We start from the raw sequence: 20,720 nt of genomic DNA on the forward strand, positions 1-20,720 counted from the left end.
ATTCACCGCTTCTGGAGGCAGGTTGTTCCACTGGTTAGTTGTTCTAACTGTCAGGAAGTTTCTCCTTAGTTCCAGGTTGCTTCTCTCCTTGACTAGTTTCCATCCGTTGCTTCTTGTCCTGCCTTCAGGCGCTTTGGAGAACAGCTTGGCTCCCTCTTCTTTGGGGCAGCCCCTGAGATATTGGAAGACTGCTATCATGCCACCCCAAGTCCTTCTCTCCATTAAACTAGACATACCCAATCCCAGCAACCGTTCCCTATATGTTTTAGCCTCCAGTCCCCAGATCATCTTTGTTGCTCTTCTCTGTACTCTTTCTAGAGTCAATATGCTGCAACCGTCGTAAATACAGGGTCGTTGCCAAGCGCCTTGATTTTGATCGCATGACTGTGGAGATGCTGTCATGGTGGCAAGCGAGAGGACGGGTTATTAGTCAATTTTTTAGAGGCCTTTCTATGGAGATTCTCAGTCATCCAGGACACGGTTGTTTCAAAAGCTCAACTGGACCATGTTTTTTTCCTTGGGGACAAAGACGTTTCGCTTCTCATCTAAGAAGCTTCATCAGTTCATTTGTAGGGGCCTTTTAACTTCAAATGGTCACTAAACGCAGGGCTGCAAGTCGAGGACCACCTGTTGCTGTAGGCATGCATGCACGCATATATATATATTTATACATGGCTATAAGCTTACCCTTCTCATCTTTCGAAGCACTTTTAGCCTCCGCATCCTCATTCGAGCTAAAGACGAGGAAGAAAAAAGAAAAAGGACATTATTCAACCAGCAAAAGGCTACTTGGAAAATGAGCAGGCGTGACAGTGGGTGCTATGATCAAATACCTACCAGAGAAACCAAAATAATAAAAAAAAATATTGACCTTTACTGAAGAAGGGGCACGGCGGGGAAAAAGGGGCGGGCTTTTTTTTTAAAAAAAAAACCTGAAGGAAACCTCTCTCCGTAGACCACCAGAGCGCTAACTGCTTATCAGGAATACAAGATTTAAGAATTCAACCTTTGGAAGATGGAGTTGTGTTTTTTTTCTCTTTTAAACCCTTAAGGGAAAAAAAAACGGGGGGGAAAAAACCCCAGCCAAACGGTCTCCTGCGTAAGGACAACTGAACAAAATTACATTAAAATAAAATTAAAAACCGGAGAACTCTACGTCGAATGATAAAAGCTACCGTCTCGTCGGGGGAACCTCGGCAAAACGGGAATCACTGGAGGCATCACAGCAGCTTTTTTTTTTTTTTTTTGGCATTCATAAATAACCAACGGGCAAGAAAAAAAGACAGCATCTGTTGCTAAAACGGAGAGAAACAAACCTCGTGTTCTGATCACCACCCTCTTGGGCAGAGGACTCTCTAGTGGCAGAGGGCTCCTCCTCAACATTAGCCTTCACTTCCATCTTCTCGGCCTCTGGACTAACCACTTGGGGACCTGTGTCCGACTCCGCGGTTTCCTCACTACTGGCTTCCAGAGTTTGAGCTTCTCTGCTACTATTATTATTATCATCATCATCACCACCTCCACCTCCTCCACCTCCACTCCTGCTCTCTACCGCTAAAGAGTCCGAGTCCGGTTTGGCTTCCTCAACTGTCTGCTCGCTGGGCTCCCCTTTCGCTACCACTAAGAGCTTTGCTTCGTCCTCTTGGCTCTTGGCCGCCGCTGGGCCTGACTGGCTGTCCGTATCTACAAGGTCTTCGTCCGACTGGGTGGAAGAGACGGCGGCCAGCACGTCTTCTCCTCCTCCTCCTCCTCCTCCTCCTCCTTCTTCTTCTTCCTCCTCCTCGGCTTCCTGTTTGTCCGGCCATGAATTATTCGTTTCCTGCGCCTGCTCCGCTTCTTCGGAAGTGTCTTCTTTAAGGGGCTCAGATTTACAAGGGTCACCCAAAATGCCGAGCACTTTCTCATTTTCTATGGATTTAACAGGAATAGAATGGCACAAGGTTTAATCACCAGGGAAACATAGCAAAGACAAATGCCGGGACGGGCATGGCTGCCCGACTCAAGACCGAGAGAGAGAGAGAGTAGGACTTTAAGGCTACACAGAGATTGGAAAACCCTCTGGGCCAACCACACTCAACACGCCTAAAACCAACTGCAGTTCTAACCAAGGGCTATCAGAGCAGGGCCTGAAAAGAGAGAAGGAAGAATAACCTTTATGCAACGACGCTTTCGCGGCGGGTGGCTTGGCTGTCTTCGCACGGCGGGCCTTTCCAATTCTAGCCGAGACGCGCTTTCCAAGTGCTTATACCGACGGGAGCTCAAATGCTTTTCGACGGTTTCAGCTTGCGGGTTTTACCGACAATTCTTTTCAAGGAGACTTAAGTCCGCAGGTGAACGCCAGAGGAGCATTCAATAGAAGTGATTCGGATACGTTTGTGGAGTCCAGAGAGCAAAGCCGAAGGCCTCCCGTCATCTTCGGTTTTCGCGTAGCCGCTTAAAAAGAGCTGGTCCCTGCTTTGACATTTGCAACTGCATCTCTCTCTAGCTAAAGTGACCGTCCCAAAGCCCTGAGCGATATCACAGGATCTGCTTGGCACGTCTAACTGTTCCTTTAGGCTTGGGGGGGAGGGGAGGAGTGGGGGAGTCGCGGTCTGCTCCCCCGCGAAGGGATCTTACAAGTGCGAATTGTTCTCTCGAGAAGTCTGATAACTGTGCCATAAGAAATCAAAGGTGCTCCTGCAGATCTGGTGATATGGCCAGATTTCCAATCTCTGTGGCTTTTCCTCTGCAGGTGTTCTGGACCGTGCACCAGGTTAGAATAATGAACTAAAGCTACTCATGGGATAAAAAAAAACCAAAAGAGAGTAACTAAAGGGACTGGAGTGCGAGACCTAATGGAGAATTCCCAGGAAGGGCAGAGGGTTTGGGAAATATACAGTACCTGGTTCCAAAGGAAACTCGCCAAGCTCCTATTCAGAAACGAAACGAAACAAAACAAAAGAGTTAGGTTTGTCTGGCACAGGTGGTTAAATTCAACTATTTATATTTTTGTAGCTTACCCTCCCGGGTCTTCCGTTGCGGGGTCCCTGTTGCTTTTCGTGCTGGGTGGTTTTCTTGCAGACATTTCGTTACCAAACGAGGTAACGTCGTCAGTGCTGGAAGGGAGATACCCCACTCTCCTCCAGCACTGATGATGTTACCTAGGTGGGGAATGAAACCCCTGCAAGAAAACCACCAGCTTCAGGGACCACCAAGGATCCCGCGGCAGGAAACGTGGGAGGATCAAAGTGACCAAGGATGCCACAGTTCGACCCTGAGCCGTGAATACGGGCAGTCTTCGACTTAACGACCCCAATTCAGTTCCAAATTCCTGTTGCTAAGCAAGACAGTTCTTAAGTTAATCTTGCCGCATTTGATGGCCTTTCCTTGTCACGGTTGTCAAGTGAATTGCTGCAATGGCTCGGTTAGTAACACAGTTGCTAAGTGAATCTGGCTTCCCCCCTTGACTTTGCTTGTCAAAAAGTCGCAAAAAGGGGATCACGTGATCCCTGGGAATTGCAACCGCCACAAATAGGAGTCACGGTCGCTAAATGAACTGTTGTAAGTCAAGGAGTACCCGTATCCTCTTCCAGGTCTCCTGATTTTACTCCCTGCCTTCATACTAAGGCAGGGATGGCACGGAGGAGGCTGAAGTTACACCACCAGCTATCAGCTTGAGGGCACCGCTTAGCCTGGCTCGCCATTTTCCTTCTGCACCAGGGGTCCCCAACCCCTGGTCCGTGGACTGGTACAGCCAGAAACCGGGCTGCGCAAACAAGCAAAGCCCCATTTGCAGGATTCAGGCATCATGCGAACCACGACCCCCCTCTGGTCTGTGGAAAATCCTATCTCCACAGAACCAGTCCCTGATGCCCAAAAGTTTGGGGGGGGGGAGTTTTTGATATGCAGGTTCAGAGATTTTGCTCGATACAAAAATACAGGAAACCACAAGTTGCCTTTAAAGCTTTGGCCCGCTCGGATTTATTTTTTTCCACCGATTATCAAGTTAATATGAGTCACGCCATCCATCTCATAGAAGAAGGAATCAAAAGAATCGCCCTAAGGATCTGGAGACGCTGTATGGGGAGACTTCAGTAGTAAATTGTCGTTCCTTCCTGGCTGGCTCCCAAGATGGGGATGGTTTAGGGAACTATTTATTGGTCTTCGCTTTGTGGTGCTCCTTGTTCTCTTTTTCTGTGATAGCTTTCACTACTTGCCCCTACTCCTCTCTGCTCCCTGTCCTCAACAATTTGACTCATACATTACAGAGGCTTATCCTGTGTCTCTCCAGTTTGATGATCATACTTCTGCGCACTGCTCAAAGTATGAAAGGCGGGATTACGTTGACCCAGAATTAGGAGACGGCCTAAAGGTAAAGTAAGGTAAAGGTTCCCCCGCGCATGCGTGCTAGTCGTTTCCGACTCTAGGGGCCGGTGCTCATCTCCATTTCAAAGCCGAAGAGCCAGCGCTTGTCCGAGGACGTCTCCGTGGTCATGTGGCCGGCATGACTAGACGCCAAAGGCACACGGAACGCTGTTACCTTCCCACCGCAGCGGTCCCTATTTTTCTACTTGCATTTTTTACGTGCTTTCGAACTGCTAGGTTGGCAGAAGCTGGGACGAGTAACAGGCGCTCACTCTGTTACGCGGCACTCGGGATTCGACCCGCCAAACTGCCGACCTTCTGATCGACAAGCTCAGCATCCTAACCCACTGAGCCACCGCGTCCCTAGGAGACGGCCTAGGAGGTATCAATTGTGAATATGTGCAGCTGGCCCTGCTGTCTTGGATTGCTTATGTAACCAGAAGGAATCAATACCAGGATTTCTTGTCATTCGGGGCTTCTCTCTTTTAGAGGAGCCCGCCTTTGTCCAGCTGAATAAAAACGTCAAGCTTGAAGGCAACTTCTGGTTTCCCTGCATTTTTGTATCAAGCGAAACCTCAGAACCTGCATATCGGGGGGCACCGTTCTACACCAGGGGTCCCCAACCCTCGGTCCGTGGACCGATACCGGGCCACGGCATGCCAGCAACCGGTCCGCACAGGCAAGCAAAGCCCCATCTGTGGGATGCAGGCAGCACACAAAACCACGCACCCTCCGGGCCGCAGAAAAACCTCTCTCCACAGAACCGGTCCCTGGTGCCCAAAAGTTGGGGGGGGAGCACTATTCTACACTACAACGTCAGTAAATTGTGCTTAAAGGTCATCAAAATGCTCCTAGTTGCCCAGGCCAGCAAATGAAAGGGCAACATCTAACTGGCCTTTAAAGAGATGGATGGGCAACGTTCATCTAATTCAGACTGCAACATTTCATGATTGCTTATAGGTAGTCCTCAACTTACAACCATTTGTTGGTTCAAAGTCACGACGGTCTTGGGGAAAAATGGCTTATATCCTCCCTTGTAGTTACGATCATTACCCCACAATCATAAGGTAACAACTCAGGCATTTGGTAACCCAACTCACAATTATGATGGTTGCAGCATCCTGGGATCACGTGATTGTCCTCTTAAACTTCCCCAGCCAGCTTCTAACAAGCAAAGTCAATGGGGGAAGCCAGATTTCCTTAATGGCTGAGTGAATCCCTTAACACCCAGGTGATTCGCTTAAAAACATGGTATAAAAATGGTTGTAAAACCTGGTCTGATCATGTGTTCTTTCGCTTAATGGCATCGCTTAGCAACCAAATTCCAGTCCCAATCGTAGTCTTAAGTTGAAGATTACTTTAATGAAACCCAAACATTTTCAATGCATCAATTGTACTTTGCTATTTGCTACTTAATTTCGCAACTATGATCTAAATAGCTTACATATTAATTGGGGGAGGGGGGCACTTGGAAATGTTTCTGTCAAGGAGGCTATGAAGTTGTTAAGAGATTTCTGGATACAGATATCCAAATACGGTTGAAATATGTATTCCCGAATCTTATTTAGGCAGGATATTTCAACATTTCTTCAGTACCCACTTGCAACAGAACTCCAGTTCTGACGCAGAAGTAAAAAAAAAATCTAAACTTTTCTTGAAGAAGAAAAAAAAAATCCAAACTCATCACATTGTTGCAAAGCCCCCAAAATATTTCTATAGTCACATTCATGCCAGGAATGGAAGGCAAAGCATCTAAATCTGACGAAAGCTTGCACAAACCACGGTGTGAACATAACCTGGCTTGGAACATAACTCTTTCTTGTTCTAACCAAAGAAGAACAGGGGTTTTTTTTAAACAACTGTACAGGATTTTTTTTCTCCCCCCCTGTGGGAAGAACAGAGAACTGGAAAACAGCCTCAATCACCTTTGCTTATATTGTTAACTTCTTCATAAAAGTTTAAATACCTTCACGTTTGCAAAATCAGCAGATGATAGGTCTACGGTGCTACTGGCTTCTTCGCTCTCTCCCTAAAAGAAACAAACAAAGGAAAAAATTTCTTCACATTTCCCAAAAAAGGCTACCGTTCTTTCGCTGAAGTCAGGGCAGAAACTCAGCCGCTCTCTCCTTGATCCGTTATCCCCCCAAAAACGCGGTTGGTAGCCACACAAATCTACTCGCTTTCTCAAATAATAAATATAAGTAATGAATGGAGCGGAGGAAATAAAACGTGATGGGACAGAATGAGCGCTGTCTTTTGGTGGGCGCGCTTCGATGGCGGATACTGTTCGTTTTTCCTTTGGAATTCCTCCCTCTTTCGACACCAGGTTTCAAACTGTCTGGGAATCCCAGCTCCCGAAAAAATCCTAGGCCCGTGGTGGCAAACCTGTGGCACGGGTGCCACAGGTGGCACGCCAAGCCCTCTCCGTGGGCACGCACGCCGTCACCCCAGTCCTAGGCCTTCGGCTGGGCTTTATAAAACCTTTTCGCTTTAGGCCTCCGCCGCTGTGTGCAAAAAAAAAAAAAAGGTTCAATCAATCAATTTCAACTTCTCGCGGGAAGAAAAAAGTAAGTTGGAATTGATTGATTGAACTTTTTAGTCCCACCCAGTCTGCCGTTACCACTGCGGCCACGCCCACCCGGCACCCGACGATACGTAAGTGGGTCTTGGGTTGCAGTTTGGGCCCTCGGTCTCTAAAAGGTTCGCCATCACTGTTCTAGGCCTTGAAAGAAGCCATTAGATCACAGGTCTGCAACCCACAGCTCCGGAGCCACATGCGGCTCTTTCAGCCGACTCCTGCGGCTCCTAGTCCTCTGCCATGTGCAGTCCAAAAAAAAAAGTGGGACTAAAAAAGTTCAACCAATCAATTCACATATGCAGGGTAGGTGCATATCTCGCCTTGGCTCCACTCTTCAGTCAAACCCTGTTCTGCGCATGTGCGCGCATGCGCACACATTTTTTGCAGCTCCCAGTTTTTCCTTTTGTGAGGGAACCGGTTCCGAGTGGCTCTTTCATTGTTTCAGGTTCCTGACCCCTGCATTAGATCATGGATCCTACCTTGTATTCATTTCAGAAATCTAAAGTAAACCTCCCCAACAAACGGCTAGCCAACTTCTGAACATCAAACAGATAATAGCCTTCCACCCCTTTGAATCATTGAGTCCACTTTTGTTTCTGTTGGATATTTTTCCCCTTGATGGAGTTGGACTAGAACAGGGAACTTACAGACCCTTAGTGAATGTGAGGTTGGGAACTTGCTCTCTTTATGGTTTTTTTTTATACGGGTTGAATTCCATTTTGTGCAAGCCGAAAGCAACAACGCGACACACCAAACACCCAAAGCACGCCAAACTCAGAGGCTGGGCTTCCAAGCATTATCAGAACCAAGCATGGAGAACCTGCTGGTTCGGCCCGACCTGGAAACGACAGGCCAAACACCACCACAGTGGTAACACATCCGCATTCTAAATGTTATAATCCTTGACTTACAACAGCTCATTTAATGACCGTTCAAAGTGACAACGGTTCTGAAAAAGAGGACTGATGACCAGTCTTCATAGTTACCACCTTTGCGGCGTCCCTGGGGTCACATGATTCCCCCCTTTTCACGACCTTCTGACAAGCAAAGTCAATGGGGGGAAGCCAAGATTCCCTTAGCGACCGGGTTCCTAACTTATCAACTACACTGACTCACTTAACAACGGTGGCAAGAGGGGTCATAAAATGGGGCAAAATCCCCTTCAACAAATGTCTCGCTCAACAACAGAAATTTGGGGCTCCTCTGAGGTCGTAAGCCGAGGACTACCTGTTCTGCATTTTGGATCCAAAGCTGAAATGGTGCAGGCACGCAAGCTTCCACTTCCTTTCCCCCCCTCCCCCAATATTTTATTAATTTTTTTTATCATCACAAAGGCTTCGTATTTTATCAGCAACGTATTGTCTGTGTTTCAATATTTAGCAAACTAATACATGTGAAACTCCTCTCTCTCTACCTGGTTTTTTTCTAGCCATTGATAAAACGAACCTTCGTTCGTTTCGCCGGAACCTAAAAACCTGGCTTTTTGAGTTAGCTGGCCTGGACTGAGGGGTTTTAAGGTTTTTAAATTCTAATTTTAAATTTTGGGGCTATTGATTTAATTTTATTTTAATTTTTTATATTGTATTCTTTTAATTTTGCCCTGTAAACCGCCCTGAGTCCTTCGGGAAAAGGGTGGTATATAAATTGAATTAAATAAATAAATAAAATGTATCCCACGTTCTAAAAATATTCCGAGTCTTCTTCCTCTTTCACTTTCGGTGTCAAATCTGTCCCAATTCTGCACAATCTACAATTTTCTTAATTCTCTCTTCCTCCGCTGGTGGTTCTTCATCTTTCCAATGTTGAGCAAATGCAATTCTTGCTGTGGTTAACAGCTACATCTTTCCCTGAAATCACCCAGGAGGCCAGGGCTCTTCAAACTCGGCCCTTTTACGACTTGTGGACTTCAACTCCCAGAATTCCTCAGCCAGGCACACGTGCCTGGCTGAGGAATTCTGGGAGCTGAAGTCCACAAGTCGTAAAAGGGCCGAGTTTGAAGAGCCCTGCAGTAGCCTAACCTCACACGACCTTCTTACTGATTTGCCAAGGTGTGGGGCACCCAACTACGCGTGCCTAGCTGAGGAATTCTGGGAGTTGAAGTCCACAAGTCGTAAAAGGGCCCAGTTTGAAGAGCCCTGCAGTAGCCTAACCTCACACGACCTTCTTACCGATTTGCCAAGGTGTGGGGCACCCAGCCACGTGCCTATGGCTGCCTATGGCTTCAGATCTGAAGCACAGCCCAGCCCTACCTAACAGGCAATATTGGGAAAGTATCTTAGGCAAGTTTAATTGCTGTTTGACTTTTGCTCGCTAACCTGGGGCGGGAAAGTGGGATGACGAGTTTGAGAAAGGACACCATGAGCCTAATTGCAGCCCTCCGCGTCACTCACTTCCATGTAAGAGATTAACTTGCAACAGGCACTCAAGAGAGGCCACCGTTAGCGCTCCGGTGGCATGCAAGCCCAGCATGTTTTGAAGGCCCAATCCTCCGTGCAAGTCTTCTCCGTGAAGTGGGCCCTTAGCATAGTAAATTTGCAAAGGGGGAGAAGGCTGCGTCCCGGCGGTCCTCGACTTACAACAGCTCATTTGGTGACCATTCAAGGTTACAACGGCACTGAAAAAAAGCGACTTGTGACCTTATTTTCCCCCACGCTTACGTCCGTTGCAGTCACGCAATCAAAAATGCAGACGCTTGGCAACTGACTCGTATTTGCGACGGTCGCAGTCTCCCCAGAGTCGCGTGATCTCCTTTTGAGACCTTCTGACATGCAGAGTCAACGGGGGAAGCCAGATTCACTTAACCACCGTAGGACTAACTTAGTAACCGCGGTGGTTCGCTTAAGAACTGTGGCAAGCAAGGTCGTAAAATGGGGCAACACTCACTGAACAAATGTCTCACTTCGCAACATAAATTTGGGGCTCAGTTATGGTCGTTAAGTCGAGGTCTGCCCGTATAAGGAGCTGAAGGAAGAAAAGAGAATTGGGGCTTTATTAACCAGCTTCTCTTAACAGGTGTTTGTTATGGTGCATTTTCAAGCTTTCTAACTAAGGCAGTATTTCTCAATTCTGGCGACTTTGGGATGTGTGGCCTTCATCTCCCAAAGCATGGCTGGCTGAGGAATCCTGGGAGTTGAAGTCCATACATCCTAAAGCCAACAAAGTTGACCAAAAAAACTGATCTAAGAAAACTAAGATAGGGGAGAGCCAGGAAAGATTTGAGGTTTTGGATTTTTTTTTCTTTAGTCCCAGAGATGGTTGTGGCTTTTTAAAAGGGAGAAGGCTAAGCTTGAAAGCATGAAAAATCCTGTCTCAACTAAGACAAGACTCAGGTCTTTGTGAGACGTCCTGCTTTGTCACAAGTGACTCCTGCGCTTCTATCACAAGAGTTAAAAGAACACTTGGGGGGGGAGAGAGAGATAAACATTCTCATAAATTACCCAGAATGCACAAGTCCTCAAAAGCTTCCAGTTCCTGAATTCTCCAGAAGCCAAACTTAAAAACCCACAGCTTCGGAGGTCAGCCCAAGTAGGTATTCCCCAAAGTAAAATGCGAATGTTATGCTAAACTGTGACTTGCTCAAATCATTTGCGAGCTGAATAAATTATTGGCTGGATTCACGCAAGTCAAACCGAAATAATTCTGTTAATGATCCTCTGATTCTCCCACTGTAATGGCCGCAGCCTCCCCTCGTTCACACGATCGAAGTTCGGTTGCTTCGCAACCGCCGTGTATTTTGGACAGTTGCAAAATGTTCTGGGATCAGGCCCATCTTCCTTGGCGACTTTCCCAGCCACCTGCCGACAAACCAAGTCGGTGGGAGAGGCAAGATGTGACTGCATGATTCACTTAACAATCATGGAACGAAAAGGTCGTAAAATTGGGCGCCAGTCACTTAACAAACCGCCTCGCTTAGCAGTGGAAATTCTGCTCTCTGTCCTGGCTGTAAGTTGAGGACTACCTGCAAAGCGAACGTGCTTTAGAATCTGTTCAGAAATCATTCCCCCCCCCCCAAAAAAAAGCATGTTTAGTAACCGAACTTTTCACTCATGTATATACTTTTGCCCGAAGGGATTAGGGAGACTACAAAGAAACTAAAAAAGTTTTCGAAAACACACCGAAAGTGGTGCAAGAGCAAGGCTTCCCTTTCACTAACTCACGGGTCGTGCCACAAGGGACCAAAGCCTCCATACCCACCTTCTTCTACACTCATGAAAATGAGTGAATGGAAATAACACATTGGGGAAAACACAAACACACACACACACACAGAGAGAGAGAGAGAGAGAGAGAGAGAGAGAGAGAGAGAGAGAGCGAGAGAGCGCATCTCAATATTGAGAATAAAACTTTCTGGGGCTCAGTCAATCTCAATGTATACATGGTTGTACTTTGACAATAAAGGTTCGTTCATTCATTCATTCATTCTTAAACAAAGCACACGCTGAAAACCTACAAGTTTGCAAACAAGGATGCCACAGCTATGAATTCACACACCTAACAAAAGGTGGAGGGGATTCAAAGGGTTTGTTTTTCGATGCTGGGTCATTTCTGTCCTTTTAATTGGGAGGGGGGGGGGAGAGCCTTGGTGGAGCAGTGGGCTAATGCCTCCTTAAGTAACACCAGCTGCCTGCAATTAGTGCAGGTTCGAGTCCCACCAGGCTCAAGGTTGACTCAGCCTTCCATCCTTCCGAGGTAGGTAAAATGAGGACCCAGATTGTTGGGGGCAATTAAGCTGACTTTGTAATAATGCCGCTTGGGGGGGGGGTGAAAGCCCTAATAAGCAGGCATATACACAGAATGAAGGCTATTGCTAAGCACATTGATTTGTGCTTTAGATTGTAAGCCGCCCTGAGTCTTCAGAGAAGGGCGGGATATAAATGGGATTAAAAAAAGAGAGAGAGAGAGAGAAAGAGAGAGAGAAAGAAAGAGAGGGTGGGGAAAGGAAAATGGAAAAAGGAAACACGTATAAGGATGGTGAATTTAGCGGCTGCCGAAGGAGGTGCCTACCATGGCTACGGGTATTTCTCTCGATTCTTCCGGCATGTCTGACAAGGGCAGAGCAGCCTCCGTGTTACCTAGAGCACCTCCAGCCAGCTGCTCTGGAAGTCCTCCACTTTCTGCATCAGCACTCTCCTTACTGTCAAGTCTACTATCAGCACTGCTATCCTCTCGGCAGTCTACACCACTGCTGTTATCTATGACCGCTTCATCTAACACACTAATATCCATCATGTCAATATCCCGCAAGTTATCCAAACTTGCTTCCATATCCTCCTGCAAAAAAGAAAGAAAGAAAGAAAAGCCACATGTAATAGTTGCTGGGGTTCCGACACAGATATTCCTTCCGACACGGGAGTCTTTGCGGGGGGCGTCTGGCGGCCGTCGTTCCTTCGCCATACCTGCCCATCTCCGGATTCTTCTTCGAGGCCATTATCCTCCACTTCCTCTTCCTCAGGCCTCCGCCCTAAAAAGAACAGAATACACACACATAGGTACTTTTCTTTCGTTCTTTCTTTTTCTCTTTCTTTCTTTCTACCTACCTACCTATCTCTATCTACCTATCTCTGAGCCGTGGTGGCGCAGTGCTTAGAAAGCAGTACTGCAGGCAAATTCTGGCCACTTAAGTTTGACTCAGCCTTCTACTCTTCTGAGGTCGGTAAACTGAGGACCCAGATTGTTGGGGACAATATGCCGACTCTGTAAAGCACTATGGAGTGGTATATAACTCTAAGGGCTCTTTATTTTTTTATTTCTCTTTCTTTCTTTCTTTCTACCTACCTACCTACCATCTATCTATCTACCTACTTACCTACCTATCATCTATCTTATCTATCCATCCATCCATCTACCGGTATCTCTACGTCTGTCTGTCTATTTATATATCAAATTTATCGGCCACCCATCTTATCACAGGATAACCATGGGCTGGTTACAATAGTAAGGGGGAAAAAAACTACATAAATAGAACGTTACACAGCTATAAAATACAACGTATAAAATACGATAGCTAAAAGATGGAGAGGGAGCGAGTAGGACAAGGGTGTCAAACTCAATTTCATTGAGGGCCGCATCAGCATTGCGGTTGCCCTCAGGGGGCCGGGTGGGTGTGGCCAGGGTGGGCGTGGCCTACTGGGTAGGTGTGGCCAGCTCTACATCGTTCGCATCAAGGGTGCCTATGGGGGCCTGGGCAGGAGTGGGACGGATCTGAGGGTCTCTGGCAGAAGGAGGGTCTCTGGGCCAGGGCCAAGGCAGTGGGGGCCATTCCCTCACTGTTGCCAGGATGGCTTCGCGGGCCGCATGAAACCACTTTGCGGGCCGGATCTGGCCCCCGGGCGTTGTGTTTGACATGTCTGGAGTAGGATGACCGCACGGGGGGGCGGGGGGGGAATCTGATATTAATCTATAAGCCAGCTGTAACCTGAAGCTCCTCCTTTGAAGCCCCAAGCCAACTGGCACAGCCAACTCCTTAGGCCAGGGGTAGGCAACCTTGGCTCTTTTTATGACTGGTGGACTTCAACTCCCAGAATTCCTGAGCCAGCATGGCTCAGCTTGGAAACCTCTCCATTCTCCCTGGCTGGCTCAGGAATTCTGGGAGTTGAAGTCCATGAGTTATAAAAGAGCCAAGGTTGCCTAAACCTGCCTTAGGTTCTTATGGAAGGTACGGAGGGGTTGTTGCGTAAAAGCAAAAAGTTGTGGTTGTAATGTTATCTTTTACTGTGCTAAAGAGTCAGAAGTTGGTGCCTTTTTCTTTTCTCTTCTTTTCTCACACTATCTTTTTTTCCCCTCCCTTTTTTTCCTATTTTCCTATTGTGTTTTTTTTAGTTTCTCTCTGTATTTTGCATTTTGACAAATCAATAAAAAATTACTGGAATAAGAAAGACTGAGAAACACTGAACTAGAGAAGCAGTTTTCAATCTTTCTGTTACTTCCCTGAACACAGCAAATTTTCAGAGGCCATCCGACCACCCAGGTCTTAAAAACAGTATCTCAGCATTTGCAGAGCAGGAATGTCGTGTCTATTAACCAATTTAAACCCTTCACCTTTATCTATTTTCTTGTGTACCTTTACTGCTTCTCTTTGGCACTTTCTTGGGGATTATTTCTGACCCCACTGGAATCTCATCGGGGTGTCCTCCTTCTTCCTCAATAGCCTGTTAGAAAGAGACAAAGTCAGCTTGGATAAGCAGAGCGGTATTGAATTTGGCAGAAAACACCACACAGGAAAAGTTGTAATAATCAGTGTTCCATCCGTGATGGCCATTGACAATAGGAACAGGAACAGGAACAGGAATAGGAATAGAATAGAACTCAACTCTTTATTGGCCACCCAAGGAATTTGTCTCCCATGCATAAGCTCTCAGTGTACATACAAGCAACAAGTGATAAATCATGATTATAATCATAAGTTAAAGGTAAAGGTTCCCCCGCACATGCGTGCTAGTCGTTTCCAACTCTCGGGGCCGGTGCTCATCTCCATTTCAAAGGCGAAGAGCCAGCGCTTGTCCGAGGACGTCTCCGTGGTCATGTGGCCGGCATGACTAGACGCCAAAGGCGCACGGAACGCTGTTACCTTCCCACCGTAGTGGTCCCTATTTTTCTACTTGCATTTTTACATGCTTTCGAACTGCTAGGTGGGCAGAAGCTGGGATGAGTAACAGGCGCTTACTCTGTTATGCGGCACTCGGGATTCGACCCGCCAAACTGCCGACCTTCTAATCGACAAGCTCAGCGTCCTAACCCACTGAGCCACCGCGTCCCTTAATCATAAAATACAATCATCATAAATCATAAAGATACAACACTCATGGATAGTCATAGGATACTAAATAAAAGCAATCAACATAAATCATACGATACAAACAACAAAGCGATAGTCGAAAGATGCTAAAGGTGATAGGAAAGATGAGAAGGATAACAGTAATGCAGCCCTACGTGATCTGACATCCTAGGGCAGGGGTGTTAAACTGCCGGCCCACCGGCCGGATGCATCATAGCGAAACCACGCCCACCCCATCGCCGGCAATGGCAAAAGTCAGGATACATCACGACGCCTCACGTGACGTTGCGAGTTTGACACCCCTGTCCTAGGGCATAAGACAGTATGGTGGGAATTTTTAATTTATAACAAAGACAGTGTTGTCAAGAAGACAATCTGAGCATCCAAAATGATCCTGACAAGACTTGAACAATGGGCCCTATCCAACAAAAGGAAATTTAATGTGGAGAAAAGCAAGGTTTTACACTTAGGCAAGAAAAACCAAAGGTACAAGTACAGATTGGGCCAAACCTGGCTCAAAAACAGTAACTGTGAGCAGGACGCTGGAGTCCTAGATCACTTAAATATGAGTCAGCAGTGGCGGGGTGGGGGGTGGGGGTGGCAGCAGCCAAAAAAAGCAAATGCACAGAGGCACAGAATCAAAATCAAGTGAAGTATTCGTACCACTTTATAAAACCTTAGTAAGACCACACTTGAAATACAGCCCCCCCACAGCTTTTGATGCTGCTTTAATGAGGATGCCAAGCAACGCAGCCCCCCCCCAAGCTTGTCACATTCAGGTTCAACACTAATTGCTCAGATGTCACCCAAGCTGTATTTCGGGTCTTTATTCAGGCAAGGAAGCAAAGCACTGGGATACGAGTGTACCGGTGATGGGCCTACATAAAGGTAAAGTCCTTGACTTACGACCTCACTTGAGCCAAAAATTTCTGTTGCCGAGACCTCTTTTTTTAAAAGTGAGCTTTGTCCCACTTTACAACCTTTTTTGCCGCAGCTGTTATATGAGTTACTGCAGTTGCTAGTGTTGTGATTCAGGGTCAGCCTGTGGGTTCGGCAGTTGGGTTGGACGACTCAGAGGAGGAGGAGGGGGTTGTTGAAGAGCTTGCTGATGATGGCCTTGAGGCTCCGCAGAGCCCTCAGCCAGGCCCCTCCCACCTGGTAACGACGGAGACCCAGCTGTGTGAGCCTGACAGCGTGGATGAAGATGACCCACAGCTGGCCCTGTTCAAGGACACCCGACGCAGGAGGCAGTCAATCAGGAGTAAACAGAGGAAGGCAATGGGGCACCTCGGAAGGAGGCAGAGAGAAGCCATGCCCTGAACTGTATAAAAGGGGAATGCGTGGGAGGGCTGGTTTGCTGAAGGCAACCGCTTGAAAAGCTCCTGTTTCTTGGTTCGTGTCTTGTTCTGTTTGTTTTTGTATTCATAAATCTGGTAGGCGTAATTCCAGCCTCTTGCCTTCTTGAAAAAGGGGTTGTCCCTGCCTTTTCTGCAGGGCCGGTAGCAGGCTGGTACAGAACAGCTAGGTTGGTAACACGGCTTGTTAAGTGATCTGGCTCTCCCATTGACTTTGGTCGTAAGGAGGTCACAAAAGGGGATCATGTGAGCCCAGGGCACGGCAACCGTCATAAATAGGAGTCAGTTGCCAAGCGTCTGAATTTTGATCACGTGATAATGGGGAGGCGGCAAGGGTTGCAAATGCGAAAAGTGGCCCCTTTTTTCAATGACATTGTAACTTCAAACGGTCACTACGTGAACTGTTGTAAGTTGAGGACTACCCGTATTCATGGAAACATAGCGGACTGGATCGTACATCTAAAACTGCCCCTTTTTTCCTGTTACAAGCTTACCAAATCCGGGTTTCCCAACCTTGGTAATTTTGAGACGTGTGGACTTCGACTCCCTTTTTTTATATATTTTTTCTCTATTCTCCTACCCTTTCCTCTTTTTTTACACTTTTTCTCATTTTTTTATATTATTTTTCTTACGTTTGTACTAGTTTTTTTAATCTCTTTTATGTTAAAACTTCAATAAAAACATTATCAGAATTTCCCAGCCGGCCCGCAAATGTCCAATTATGACTCCTTTTGTTTTTCCACAACTGTTTTTCAACTTTTGCTGGGGGGGCATTTGGGGACTGAAGTCCACGCATGCTGGCTGGGGAATTATGGGAGCTGAACCCCACAAATGCTAGCTGTGGGATTCTGGGAGTAAAAGTCCACACATGTTAAAGCTGCCAAGGTTGGGAAGCCTTGTACCAAATGATTTCAGGCGAAGACTCTGTGTGTCCTGATCAGCAGGACTTTCCAACCTTTTCACCCGTTGTACCACTTTTAGGATATGGCAACATCCGAGTACCACCAGTCGCCTAGCAAGGTGTCAAAAATTTGATGACCAAAAAAAAAAAAAGGAAAAAAGTGATGAAGTACAGGTAGTCCTCGACTTACAACAGTTCTCTTAGTGACTGTTCGAAGTTACAATGGCACTGAAAAAAGTGCCCCCCCAAGCCACAGCCGAGCAAGACACCTGCCTGCCCGCCCGACGACGCTCTTCCTCCTGTCCGAGGTTTTCATTGTTGTGAGCATTTCTGTTGAGGATTGGCAGCGGAGTCGGGGTGGGGGGGTTGGTTTTTATTCCCTCCCCATCTGCTGTGTGGTTGCAGCAGGTTTTGGTCACTTCACATGACCCTGGGACACTGTGACCGTCATAAATATGAATCAGTTGCCAAGCATCTGAATGTAAATCACAAGACCCTGGAGATGCTGCAACATTCCAGCTGATCGGTGCTTCTTCTGGGCTCAGCGGAAGCACCAGGATCAGTGCGGAGCTCCAGCTGGATCCTGGTGCTGATCCTGGCGCTTCCGCTGAGCCCTGACAGCCCTGCAGCTCCAGCCGTCTCTCGCTCTGGCTTGTGCGGTGCTGCCACCGGTTCAGCTCATTCCCCTCCCCCGCCACTTTTCTAGGATGGTCGCGTACCCCCTGCCAGCTGCCAACGTACCACAGGTGGTACCCGTGCCACTGGTTGGAAAGCCCTGCTGATGAGTGCACGCTTGAGGACCTCGTGGCAGTGCGACAGAATAATGTTGCTAGTTTCTGGGCAAGATCTGTTTAACTTGTACCTGTTTTAATCTTGTATTTTGTATTTTAAATGTTATGTCGTATAATATGCCTTAATGGTGATGCTTCTGACACCAATAAACAAACAAGCAAGCTCCACCCATTCCTCCGGCAAGTATGAGCAGGCTTAAAATGATAATTGCGAATATTAAAGTTATATAATACCCAAGGCTTCCTGAGCATTTGAAATGCTAGGCATGTCATTCCCTCTCTGTAGGTCACTGTAGTCAGATCGTATTTCACGTGGAAAAATCTGCCTCTTAAGCAAATTTCCTTTCTAGGCTAACAAAAACTCACCGAAAACTGGGGCTCCTGTACAGGTGGCCCTATAAATTCATTGGCATCATTAATTAAAAGGGAAGCAGAAAAACAGACACAAAATTGTGAGTACAAATCTCCACTGGTCATTGATCTTGTTGCGGGAAAGCCAGTTTATTTTAACTTGCTGCCTTGACATTTCTGCAGCCTGAATGAATTACAGGTAGTCCTCAACTTACGACCGCAACTGAGCCCAAAATTTACGCTGTGAAGCAGGAGACGCTGGTTTTGCCCCGTTTTGCAATCTTTCTTGCCAGAGTTGTTAAGTGAAGCACTGCAGTTGTTAAGTTAGCAACACGCTTGTTATGCGAATCTGGCTTCCCCCGTTGACTCTGCTTGGAGAGGAGGTTGCAAAAGGGGATCACGTGACCCTGGGACACGGCAACCTAAAGAGCCTTGGTGGAGCAGTGGGCTAATGCCTCCTTAAGTAACACCAGCTGCCTGCAATTAGTGCAGGTTCGAGTCCCACCAGACTCAAGGTTGACTCAGCCTTCCATCCTTCCGAGGTAGGTGAAATGAGGACCCAGATTGTTGGGGGCAATAAGCTGACTTTGTAATAATGCCGCTTGGGGGGGGGGGGCGAAAGCCCTAATAAGCAGGCATATACATAGAATGAAGGCTATTGCTAAGCACAATAATTTGTGCTTTAAAATTGTAAGCCGCCCTGAGTCTTCGGAGAAGGGCGGGATATAAATGGGATTAAAATAAAATAAATAAAATAAAATAAACCGTCGCAAGTACATGCCAGTTGCCCAGCGTCTGAATTTTGATCACGTAACCACGGGGATGCTGCAATGGTGGTAAGTGTGAAAAATGGGTCATAGGTCCCTTTTTTCAGTGTCGTTGTGACTTCGAACAGTCACTAAATGAATGGCTGTAAGTTGACGATTGCCTGTACTTAGAAGCAAACGTAAGCATTGTATAGCTCTGTGTTTCATGCAGATGCATTTTTTAAAGTGCTCTTTTTAAAAATCCAGAATAAAGACCAAAGGGGGAAATTTTATCTCACATTATATGGACAGAAAGAAGGCAGTGGCACTAAAGGATGACCTCTATAAGGTCATAAGAGAAAAACCTCTATGACTTTTTCTGCCTCCACAATCAGCCGAGGGACATGCACAACTGTTGTTGACTTGCGGAACAGAAAGCTGGACTTAGATGGACTTCTGGCCTAACCCAACATGGCTTGGACTATTTCTGTTTATTTGCTTCCTAGAGGCAGCTCTCACTTCTGCCCAGGGAGTCAAAGAAGCATACATCTCGGTATAGCACCAAGCATGATAAGAAGAGTTCGGCTGCATCAGGCCAACACGCATCTTAGTCCTGCTTGTTCTTCTTCCTCAAGCTAGATAACCTGATGTTTCCAGGCAAGCGACAAATGGAGACACTTCCCTATTTCCCTTTGGTTGCTCTGCAACTGGCATACAGACACACGCTCAGCCCAGAGGTAATACTGAACCTTGAAGACAAATACGATGATAGACTGTCCCCTCGTCCAAAGATGTACCCAATCCCCTTTTCAAGCCATATTCTGTGAGTAGCTATCATCGTAATTCACAATAATAAATTCCACAGGTAAATTGTACAAATGAGTCTTGGTTAAACTTTTTCCCAATCCTTTGCATAATTTTATACACTTCAATCATTTCCCTTCTTCTATCCAAGCCCTAAATATTCTAACCTTTTATTATAGATGGAAAAGTTTGAACCCGCAATCTGGACATCACTTGTCTGGAATGGGGTAGGGGGTTCGATCAGAAGACCTCCAAGGTCCCTTCCAGCTCCATTCTGATTGATATCACCCACTAACCATTAATATGAGGGTCCAACCTTGGTAATTTCAGGTCTTAAAATTGCCAAGATTGGACACTCCTGTATTAAGGAGCCTTGGTGGAGCAGTGGGCTAATGCCTCCCTAAGTAACACCAGCTGCCTGCAATTAGTGCAGGTTCGAGTCCCACCAGGCTCAAGGTTGACTCAGCCTTCCATCCTTCCGAGGTAGGTGAAATGAGGACCCAGATTGTTGGGGGCAATTAAGCTGACTTTGTAATAATGCCGCTTGGGGGGGGGGGCGAAAGCCCTAATAAGCAGGCATATACATAGAATGAAGGCTACTGCTAAGCTTGTAAGCCGCCCTGAGTCTTCGGAGAAGGGCGGGATATAAATGGAATTAAAATAAAATAAAATAAATAAATAATCGTTAGTGGGTGATATGGCTGGCGGGGAATTTGGGGAGTTGAACTACACAAGCCTTACAACTGTCAAGGCTGGATACCCCTGCCGTAATATGATTTCCTTACTTTTGTTACAAAATGTTGGGTGAATACATCCAGTTTAGTTGCAGCAGGGGCAGGCCTTAGTTGAGTTCTCCCCCACCGAAAGCTAAGTAGGATCGACCTTCTTAGTGTTTGGAAAGGAGACCATCAGGAAAGCACAAAGCTGTCAATTAGAATGGAAAACCAGAAAGGAAGGGAAAAAAACAGGAGGAAGAAAGCAATATAAAACCTCTCCTGTCCTGTACTCGTTAAAAAAAATTACGTGGACTCCGGCATCTAGCTGGATCTGAGCTTTTCCCTCCCCAAAGCCATAAT

The 20,720-nt window shown here is 46.7% G+C and overlaps 1 protein-coding gene across 1 annotated transcript in view; it reads right to left on the reverse strand.

Annotated features, from left to right (window-relative positions):
• Positions 1-20,720, reverse strand: part of SAFB2 (scaffold attachment factor B2) — a 55,802-nt gene that overhangs the window by 32,831 nt on the left and 2,251 nt on the right. Inside the window, exons 2-8 of the mRNA XM_081320901.1 lie at positions 13,983-14,070; positions 12,319-12,383; positions 11,927-12,193; positions 6,311-6,373; positions 2,882-2,909; positions 1,317-1,908; positions 688-734 (exon numbers count right to left, since the gene is read on the reverse strand). Coding sequence (XP_081177027.1) covers positions 688-734; positions 1,317-1,908; positions 2,882-2,909; positions 6,311-6,373; positions 11,927-12,193; positions 12,319-12,383; positions 13,983-14,070 — 1,150 coding nt within the window. The remainder of the gene's footprint in view (positions 1-687; positions 735-1,316; positions 1,909-2,881; positions 2,910-6,310; positions 6,374-11,926; positions 12,194-12,318; positions 12,384-13,982; positions 14,071-20,720) is intronic.

Source organism: Vipera berus (assembly GCF_964194415.1).
Source record: "Vipera berus genome assembly, chromosome: 1".
Classification (NCBI taxonomy): domain Eukaryota; kingdom Metazoa; phylum Chordata; class Lepidosauria; order Squamata; family Viperidae; genus Vipera; species Vipera berus.